Genomic DNA, 10,549 nt, shown 5'->3' with positions numbered 1-10,549 from the left:
GAGAATAAGTTAAAACTAATCATCGTTTACAAGTTAACATGGATTTTTTAACATTATTTCAGTTCAAATTCTCGAATAGAGTAGTTTTAATAGTCATATGGTAAAGTAGAAATATGTACTAATTTATTTTCACATTGTAACGTACATTTTTAAGGTGCTAACCTATGTAAATTACATCCACTTGTGTAAGATTCCAATATTGGATTACACTCAAAGTTCCAAAATTGGTTTTGTAAAAAACCACAACATCTCAAATAAATACTACATTGAGAAAATTCAAATTTGAAAGATCAAATAGATGTTGGCGTTCTTTTTTAAGGGAGCTAAATTTACTCATTATTTATCACATTTTCACGTTATCGTTTTTGTTTTTATTTAATTGTGTGTGAAATCCTTTAATATATAAAAACTAAGAATATTGTTTGTGAGAGTAGAACTAAAAACTTGGCACAAAGTCTAATTAATTGAAAGATTTTTGTTACTTTTCGACCTTGGTTTCTTAGGTGCAAGTTAGAAAATTTGAGAAACAGAATCATCTTATTTAAATAGTTTTCAATATCGACGAGATGATCATCTTAGAAAATAACTTTTACTTAATTATTATTAATAATTCCAGGTTGTTAATGCTTGAGGCGACAAGTTTATATCGTAAAGGAAATAAAGTAGTGGATGATCTAGCAAAATTTGGAAGCAATTTAGATGTTTTTGAATTTTGGTATCCTTTTTATGTATTTTCATCTTTTGAAAATTATTGTCTAATGACCATACCCAAAACAAATCAAGTCATGTACTAAACTCTAGTTTTCATTTTATTCTACCAAAAAAAAAAAAAAATCTATGCGATTCAAGATTTGCAAGTTTCTCAGTTCTCTTTCTTAAAACTAAAGCAATGTAAATGTTTTCAATGTTATTTTTTACAATTTTCTAGAATATGTTGGGTTAATTAACAAATTAAATGTGAAAACCAAGAGAATCACAGCTGCATGCATGCATTAAAGGGGGAAGTAAGAATGATAAAGAATTAAATGTAGAGCCAAAGCTGACAAGGAATGAGCCTTTTTTTGGTGCTGTTTTTCCTACACTGCATTTCTTAACAAATACGTAATAAATGACAAGTGACAAGGAACATCTCTATTTTGTTCGGTGGGTAAAATTATCGGATATCTATATAAAGGAAGATAATTTGTAACACAATAACAATAAACTTAGTGTAATTTTATAAGTGGGGCCTGAGTAAGATAGTGTGTACGCAACCCTTACCTCTACCTTATAAAGATAGAAAAACTGTTTCCGATCAACCCTCGGTTCATGCCACAAACGGAGATAACATGTATCTCATGAAATTAGTTGAGGTATGTGCAAACTGACGGACACCATAATTATTTAAAATAAACATCTATGTTATGTTAAACGGCAAAGGGCCAGATATACTCTTGTACTTTTGAAAATGGTCTAAGAATACCCCTCGTTATACTATTGGGTCATCTATACTCCTCCCTTCATACTTTGGAAGAAATATACCCTTATTTTGGATGGAGTGCCACGTGGCAGCACCAGATGAAAACGACCCATTTCTTTTTTTTTTACCCGATCCATTTTAAAAAACCACCACCCCACCCGTTTTAAAATTCAGTTTTTTCAGTTTGTTTAAAGCATATATTTTGTAAAAACTGGGAAAAAAAAGAAATTTGCAAAATATATATTTTTAAGTTTTTTCAGTTTTTTAAAAGTATTATTTTTTGTAAAAACTTAAGAAAAAAAAAAACTCTCCTAAAGCAGTGGACTACGTATACATTAGTTTTACAAAAAAAGAAAACATTTTGCAAAATCTTTTTTTTCTTCAGTTTTTACAAAAAAAAATATTTATTCTAAAAACTGAAAAATATATATTTTGCAAATTCCATTTTTTTTCTTTCAGTTTTTACAATATATATATTTTTCAGTTTTTTTTTTCAATTTTTACAAAAACAAATACTTTAAAAAAAACTGAAAAAACTTAAAAATATATATTTTGTAAATTTCTTTTCTTTCTTTTTTTTAAATTTTTACAATTTTTTTTCCAATTTTTACAAAATATATGCTTTAAAAAAAATTAAAAAAACTGAATTTTAAAATGGGTCGGGTGATGGGTTTTTTAAAACGGATCGGATAGAAAAAAGAAATAGGTCGTTTTAATTTGGTGCCGCCACGTGACACTCCATCCAAAATAAGGGTATATTTGTTCCAAAGTATGACGGGAGGGGTATAGATGACCCAATAGTATAACGAGGGGTATTCTTAGACCATTTTCGAAAGTATAGGGGTATATTTGATCCTTTGCCGTATGTTAAATAACTTAACACAATATTTTGATTAGGACTTTTTTCGCTCAAAAAATATATATATTGTATATCAGATTAAACTGCATAAATAGTGTAAAGTTTTAATCACTCTATCAATGAGTTTAAAAGTTTAAAAAATTTATCTGCTGGTAGAAAAGTATAAGATAGAAACCTATCGCATTTAATTAACTCATTGACTACCATAATAATATATAGACACAACTTAAACGGCACGGACCATATTTCTTTATTTTTTTTTAAAAAAAAATTTCTTGAAAGATCGTAATCTCATTAATAAAAAGCAAAGTGAAAGTATGAATTAAATAATTAAAGTCACGCTGAGGAACACGGCAAGTAAGAAATTAAGAGAATGAGGGACACAACATCTTGAAACGTGTGATTTTTTTCTGCTTTTTCTTGGACTTTGGCTCCCTTTTGTTTTTTTAATTACTTGCAGTACTACAAGTATTTAATTTCCTTCTTAAGGCATCAATGTCTTTTGATATGTCAACTCCGGTAAAGATCTGCCAAAGCATTTTCTCTTTAATAATAATGGGCAAGTTATAACGCTCGGTCAAAAGTAATTATATTCGTTAACAAAATATATAAATAATATATTCACTAATTCTGTATGAAACATATATAATATATGTATATTATATATTAATATATAAAAATTATATATTTTCGGATACTATTTTTTAAAGCTATATTGTATAGTTTTTCCAATAATATTATTTGTTTAAATAAAAGCGAGATTTTGTCTTTTGACATATCATTTCAAGTGATTTTCAGTCTGTTTATCCAAATTGATTTCCAATTGTGGGATGAATTAGATCCTTCATTTTTAATAAAATATCTCGAGTTGAAGTTTCAAGAATGAAAAATATCCTAATAGGAGCACCTTTTCCTTTAATGAATTTTACGTAGCGCGAATTTGAATTAGTTGCAGCTCCAATGCATATCTTGGTCCTAAAACGTCAAAAAACGAGGAACGATCATGGAGAAGCGATGACTATTGTTCCTTAGGTAGTTTTTTGTGGACCCGCAAAATTTTAAGCGATTCGAATGAAAAATCAAAAAAAAAATTCACATATTGTTGTTTATTTATTTATTAGTCAATAGATTTAAGTTTCATTAATCCAAAGGGGACCAATTGAGACACAAGATCAGTGGCACGCCAGGTTGGTCATAGCAAAAGAACAGTCTGTGTATGGTAAAAGTAAAAGTATATTAATTCACAAAAATTCAAGATTCTTGAAATTCCCAAAGAAGACAATGGGTACCAATTGAAAAAAAATAAAAAAATTTCACTTCCATTTCGAAATATTACATCTTTCTTTCACCTTCACGAGGTTGAACACCTTATGCAAATTCATGATTTCAGTTCAGTATATTCACAGTTTTTGGCCATTTGTTGTTATAGGACCTTCAAATTATTTAAAATAGTTTTTCTTCTTCAATTTGAAGCTGGCAAGTGAACAATATAAATTGAGTTTACAATTTTTTTGTATTATTATGTCAATTAAAAGATAATTATGTAACCTTTCGTAATAAATAAGATTAGTAACTTAAAAAAATATCTAATAAGTTAGTACTTGCTACAATCTGAAAAACTACACTTAAAGTGTAATTTTTTTTACACTATTATATACAGTTAAATGAACTTGCATATATTGAATGGTAAGAACTTTTATACTATAAGATAATCTAAAAAATACTAACTACAAGAGTTGCACGCAACGTAAACAGCTAGGGGTCGTTTGGTTTGAATACGGCTTATGCCGGGATAAGTTATGGTGAGACAAGTTATGTTGGGATTAGTTATGATGAGATTAATTATTTTGGTATTATTTTTTATCCACTGTTTGTTATGTTGTATTAAAAATTACAATTGCATAATTTCTAAGAAGAATGTATAAGTTATCCCGACACTAATTACCCCACCCTCTACAAGGTATAAGTTATCCCGGTACTAATTTTAATCGTGGGATAACTTATACCAGGTTTGCTAACCAAACAAAGTATTAAAGTGATATTAAATTTTTATAACAGCATCATACCTTCTTATACCTCGTACCAAAGGACCCCTTACATGTAGAACAAGACTAGCGACTTACTGCAATTTAAGTATAATTATTACAATAACAATAATATATCTAATATATTTTCACGGTGTTTGATTTGAAAAGAATAACGTGTACACAGACTTTACCCTCCGCGACCTTACTTTTACCTTGCAGAGGTAAAAAAGTCGGTTCTGATAGACCATCGGCTCAAGAGAAATTAAGTATAATTACCAAGTATATAATTGTTAAGAGACAAAAATATAAGGGCAATATTGTCATTTAAACTACCCACTCTATATACTCCTATATGTTTACATTCACTTCCTCTGGGCTAGTTAGTCTTCAGTCTATCCGTTAAATTCAAATTTCTTCCACCAAATACTGCAAAAGCAAGCTCCTTGTTTCACTAAACAACACAACACAACACTGAGATTATCATTTGACTAGACATAGAAAAAACCAGAGAAACAAATACAGAACAGAGACAAAGACAGAGAAATCTAGAGAGAGAGAGAGAGAAGAGAGAGAAAATGTCATCAACAATAACAAGAAAACCAAAATGGCAACCAACACCACCACCACCACCAAGTCCAAAAATCCTCCATTTTCCCCGCAGAACTCGCCGGAAAAATCCCAAAAACACCACCTCAAAAAACACAAAAAAGAAACATCTTTATAATATGTGCAACCCTTTAGAGTTACATGAGAAGTATTATTACAAAGGGAGGTTAGAAAGTTTATTTGATCAAGAAAGAGAGTTTCATAGAAGTTCTTCATCAAATGTGAATATAGTGGTCCCCACTACTTCTACCTCTAACTGTACTGCAACTGAGAGGAGGGAAAGAGTTGAAGAACAAGAAGAAGAAGATGAAGGTGACAGAGAGAGGTTTGTGAAATCATAAACTTTTATATGCCAAATTTCATATTTTAACATAAAGTTATGATTTTTACTCTTTCTTAAAAATTGGGTTAATAAATCTTGCTTGAATTTATGTAAATTTGCTTTTAAAGAAGACCCTTTACTCTCCTGTAATTGTCTGTGGAATTTAAAAAAAATAATGAACTAAGTTTTAGTAATATTTTAGCATAAAGTTATGATTTTTATAGTTGAAGAAGAAGAAGAAGAAGAAGGTGGTCGAGAGAGGTTTGTGAAATCATAAACTTTTATGAGCCAATTTTCATATTTTAGCATAAAGTTATGTTTTTTACAGTTTCTTAAAAAATGGGGTTATTAAAACTTGCTTAAATTTATGCAAATCTGATTTTTGAGAAGACCCTTTACTCAATTTAAAAAAAAAAAATGAACTAAGTTATTAATATTTTAACATAAAGTTATGATTTTTACAGTTCTTAAAAAATGAGGTAAATAAATCCTGCTAATATTTATGCAAATTTGATTTTTGAGAAGACCCTTTACTCTCATATAAATGTGTGTGGAATTAAAAAAAATAATGAACAATATTTTAGCATAAAGTTATGATTTTTATAGTTTCAGGAAATGGGGTTAATAAATCTTGGTTGATATAACTCAAATTTGTTTTTTAAGAAGACCCTTTACTCTGCTATGAATATTGCACTGACATGATTCAAATTTAGAGTAAATTAATAGCAAGAATGCTGCTTTTAGACATATAAATTGTCTATGTTTTGGTGAAAGGGGGAGGTTTGTGGAACCAAATTTAATATTTTAACATAAAGTCATGATTTTTACAATTTTTTTAATAACGGGGCTAAGAAATCTTGCATGAATTAACGTAACTTTGTGATTTAAGAAAACCCTTTACTCTATTATAAATATTATTACAATGAATAGCAAGAATGCTGATTCTATTTATTGTGAACGTTTGATTCTTGACATAGAAATTGTTTAATGTATTGGTGGCAGCAGGGAGAGGTTAGGGGAGGAGAAGTGGAGGTTTCAAGCGGAGATGTTAAGGGCAGAGTGTAATTTCTTAAGAATGGAAAGAGAATTTGCTTTGAAGAAATTGGAAAGGAATAGAGTTAAAATGGAGAAGACTCTCAGATCAGCTGTTCAGACTCTCATTTCTGTTAGTATATTTTTCTCCTTATTTCTTGAGAGAATTTTAAGTTCTTTGCATTCACAATATAAGAAAATATTTACACAATAAGGTATTAAGTTTTATCGTACACATTAATTAATATCCTAGTAACGATGATAACTAACCTGCTATAATATAAAATATCATTGATAATATTGTCTTTATAACGTCTCTGCTTATAACTTAAATCCAAGTTTTAATAGTTGAAAGTACAAACAACAACAATAACAAACTTAGTGTAGTTCTACATGTGAGGTCTGGGAGGGCCTGTGTATATGCAGACCATATTCATGTGTGTGTTTTAATGTAAAAAACAAAGGAAAAAAATCATGAAAAAGAAGTTTTGACAAGCCCACTGTCTAAGAAATGCACCACTGTTCAAAATTGGAAAATAGTAGTAGTAGAAGTTTTAATGGGGTTATGGTTTTCAAAATTGTCTATTTATTGAACAGAGTAGAACATTCGAAATGAAGTTTAAAAGTCCCTTAATTATTTTAATGTTTTGTTACTTTTAAGTAAGTTCAATGTCAATTTAGTTCAGAACCTGACTATCTTTTTCTTTCTTTATATTATCTTTACTCCATAAAAAAGCCAAAGTAAGAATTATACTTTTCTTGCTTGATTTTTGCAGGGGAAAAAGAAGATTTTTGACGGGAAGAATGTGAATGCAGTATTAGAAGAAGAGATTGAAGATTTGGCAGAGAAACTTGAGGAGTTGAAGAAGAGTTGTAAAAGTAAAGATGTTGAAGTGAGACATTGCAGTAATTTTGATAAAAAGGCATGCCTTTTACAGAAAAGGTTAGAAAAACTTGGAGGTTTAACAGATGAAAAAACTCTCAAAGAATTACAACAACTGACTCATCAATCAAACAATGAACTTGACAAAGAAAGTTGTGCTTCAAGTGGCAACGACAAAAGCAAGAATACACCAACTGATGTAAGTTTTGGTTTTCTTTACCTATTGTATAGTTGCCAAAAAGAGAAAAAAGTTGTAATCTTGATTAGGTACTTAACTTAAAAGAGGCTATAAAGTAAGTCATTAGGTTTTAGGCAAAAGATTATGCCTTTTAATCAATAACAATAAACCCTGTGAAATTCTACAAGTAGGATCTAGGGAAGATAGTGTGTACGCAGACTTTACCTTTACTTTATGAACGTAAAGAAACTGTTTCAGGTAGACCATCGGTTCACCAAAAGAAAAGGGACTTTTCTTGTTGAGAAAAGTACATGATAATTGGTTTTACTTTTGAATGTGGTGTGCATTAGTTCTTTATGATGGAGAACTATTTGAGAACCTCCTATCATTTGAAAATTTCACCTTGGAGTAGGAATAGGGGTAATTGGTAACTCCATGTGGGCCATTAAAATAAAAAGATAGTAATAAATTTTTGGAAAGAAGCCAACAAGGGGTGGTTATCTTTTAAATGATTTAACCTATGCGCCCTACGTCAAGAATCTTTACACTATCAATATATTTTACGTTATAACAGGTTATCTACCACATCTTTAGGTCATCAAAAATAGTTTGTTGCTGACGTAGGTTATCTTAACATAGCAACAATGTTGTCAAAGGCGAGTTTAAAGCGCGCTTAAGCCCTGAAGCGAGACTCAAAGCACGTTGAGCGCTTCGCCTCGCTTTGTGGGGGCTTTAGTGTCTCATCAAAACACTAAGGCATACTTTTCCTTGCCAATGAGTGTAATACTGAAAATGCGACCTTAAACAATTGATATTTCACTTTATCGAGAATTTGTTTTTCAATTTCTTTGTTCATATAATTGTTATTCGTGCTTATAATGATTAGTCTTGGACTACATGCATATTTTTACTTTTTCTTCCGTTGCATCTTTTTTCATTAAAGCTCACGTTTTATTTGCGCTTAAAGCCCCAACGAACCTTAGAGTTTTTTTGTGCTTTTCGCCTTTGATAGCAATGCATAGCAACAACTAACAACAAACCCAGTGAAATCTCACAAGTGGGATCTGAGGAGAGTAATGTGTACGTATTTCTTACCTCTATCTTATGAAGATAGAGAGACTGTTTTCGAAAGACCCTCGTACTCTGTTATCTTAACATGATAGTGTAGAAAAGCTTGTACACTGTAGGTGCACAACATTTAAAGTGACTTTGTTCTATTTTCGGCTTTAGGAAAATAAAATATTTAAATTTTTTTTTTTGCAGGTGGAGGTTCTTAGAATGAAAATGGATGGACTGTCAAAGGGTATGTTAGATAGGATGGAGGAAGAATATGGGGCAACACTTACTAGCACAGCAAACAGTTCTGTTGCCAGTTCTGCTTCAACTTCCAAGAGAATTGATACTTTTACAGACCCTTCATCAACTTTTTCTACTAGACAACCATCTCAGGTAAAGTCAGAATGATGAAATATTTTATACATATAATTGTACTTCTTTTGTCTGTATCCTCAACAATAATTTAAAACTCTGTAGAGCACTTATTAGTATTGTAATACTGAAGTTTTACTATTTTCTTCTGTTGTCCTTTAGTAAGTTTAAGATACTGCTTTTAAACAGAGTTATTTTAAATTTATCAGCACCAAATGGTGGACCATATCAACATAAGATAAAGTCCTGTAATTGTAGAGGGACCTGGATATGTTATTTTGCTAATTGTAGTTGTAGGTGTTGGATATGACATTTTGATGATGCGACAGCCCTTATTTGACAATTTTATTTTATGTGGCAATCTGTAATTTTTAGCGTTGATGAATTTCTAGCCTCTCTGCCTTGGGGTAAGGTCTTTATGCACACTATCCTCTCCGGACTCCACTTGTGATATTACATGAGGTTTGTTGTTGTCGAGTTGATGAATTTCTAGAGATTTTCATTTTAGTTCGTTGATCTTACGTGGAAAACAACCCTAAAAAGAGAGTATTCCACACAACATCTCAAGAATTGATGATAATCTTTTACTATGTTATAACATTTGGAAGTAAGAAATCAGAATTGAACATTTGCAATGTACTACTTGTCTTCATCATACAATGAGTTCTATTCCTAGTTTTGAACTGATGAGATAGTTTTTGCACCCATTCTTTCATACAAACAGGAGTTGATGCCACTCGAGGAGAACAAATGCTCAGGGCGTTGCAAGGTTATAGTACGAAGGATCGTAGAACAAGTGAGAGCTGAAACTGAGCAATGGTCACAAATGCAAGAAATGCTGCAGCAAGTCAGGGGTGAAATGGAAGAACTGCAGGCTTCTCGCGATTTCTGGGAAAATCGAGCCCTTAATTTTGCTCATGAAATCCAATCTTTACAGTCCTCTGTAAGAATCTAATACTATTAAGTACTATAAAAAGTTCAGACACTATTATTATTTCTTGAAAAGTATTCTCATTGTCTTGGCTTTTATTAGGTGGAGGAATGGAAAGATAAAGCACAAGCATTTGAAACCAATGCAAATGAGCTGCAGTGTCAATTATCTGCAACAAAAGAGGAGCTAGAAAAATCAAGGACAAAGAAAGCTATAGCACATGATCAGAGGGAGGTAACATCTACTCCGAATTCGCCTCTGGTGTCATTAGCCAAACAAATAGAGAAGGAAAAACGCGTGCTGATTTGTCGGTTGAAAGAAGAAAATGCCAATCAGAAGTTGCAAAAACAAAAAGGTGTGGAAGTGATCTCAACAAAAGATTTGCCGCCTGTTTCTCTAGGGAAACAACTAGAGAAGGAAAAGCGCATGTTTATGCATCGTCTGAAGGAAAATCGGGGAGCCATTGACAGGAGTTGTAAGCCGGAACTTTCGCCTGTTGGGAGAAGAAAAGAATCTTCATGTAGCAAAGAATCAGGAGTACAGAAAAGGCTACCATTTAGAGATATTGGGAATTCTTCATCACCATTGTTAGTGAGGCAAAATAGTAAAGCTGTTTACCCTTTGCACAGCCCTGAGACTAGACAGGCAAATCAAAGGTTGTGAAAGTAAGGCAAATGACTTCTTTGTCTTAGCAGTTTTTGTCATGTTATTGTCTGCCTTAGTGAAAATTTGCTTAGTATTGAGTGGTGCAAGCCTTTTGTAAAGCAGACAATTTGGGAAAATAATAAAAGTATTTCATTGCTCATTGTGCTGATTCTTGATCA

General features: G+C 31.3%; 1 protein-coding gene across 2 annotated transcripts; it reads left to right on the top strand.

Annotated features, from left to right (window-relative positions):
• The first annotated feature begins 4,736 nt into the window (after nucleotides 1-4,736).
• On the top strand, nucleotides 4,737-10,549 carry LOC104098127 (uncharacterized). 2 transcript variants are annotated; one of them, XM_009604792.1, is made up of 6 exons: nucleotides 4,737-5,276; nucleotides 6,279-6,438; nucleotides 7,082-7,387; nucleotides 8,630-8,815; nucleotides 9,519-9,737; nucleotides 9,828-10,549. In XM_009604792.1, the coding sequence occupies exons 1-6, from the start codon at nucleotides 4,921-4,923 to the stop codon at nucleotides 10,386-10,388; spliced, it is 1,788 nt and encodes a 595-aa protein (XP_009603087.1). In that variant the 5' UTR covers nucleotides 4,737-4,920; the 3' UTR covers nucleotides 10,389-10,549. The 2 variants fall into 2 exon arrangements, with proteins under 2 accessions (XP_009603087.1, XP_009603086.1); XM_009604791.1 differs by having other exon boundaries at nucleotides 6,276-6,438.

This window comes from Nicotiana tomentosiformis, chromosome 11 (assembly GCF_000390325.3).
Source record: "Nicotiana tomentosiformis chromosome 11, ASM39032v3, whole genome shotgun sequence".
NCBI classification, from domain to species: Eukaryota; Viridiplantae; Streptophyta; class Magnoliopsida; order Solanales; family Solanaceae; genus Nicotiana; species Nicotiana tomentosiformis.
Note: the sequence above shows the minus strand (reverse complement) of the source record. Positions and strands in the feature narration are given on the sequence as shown.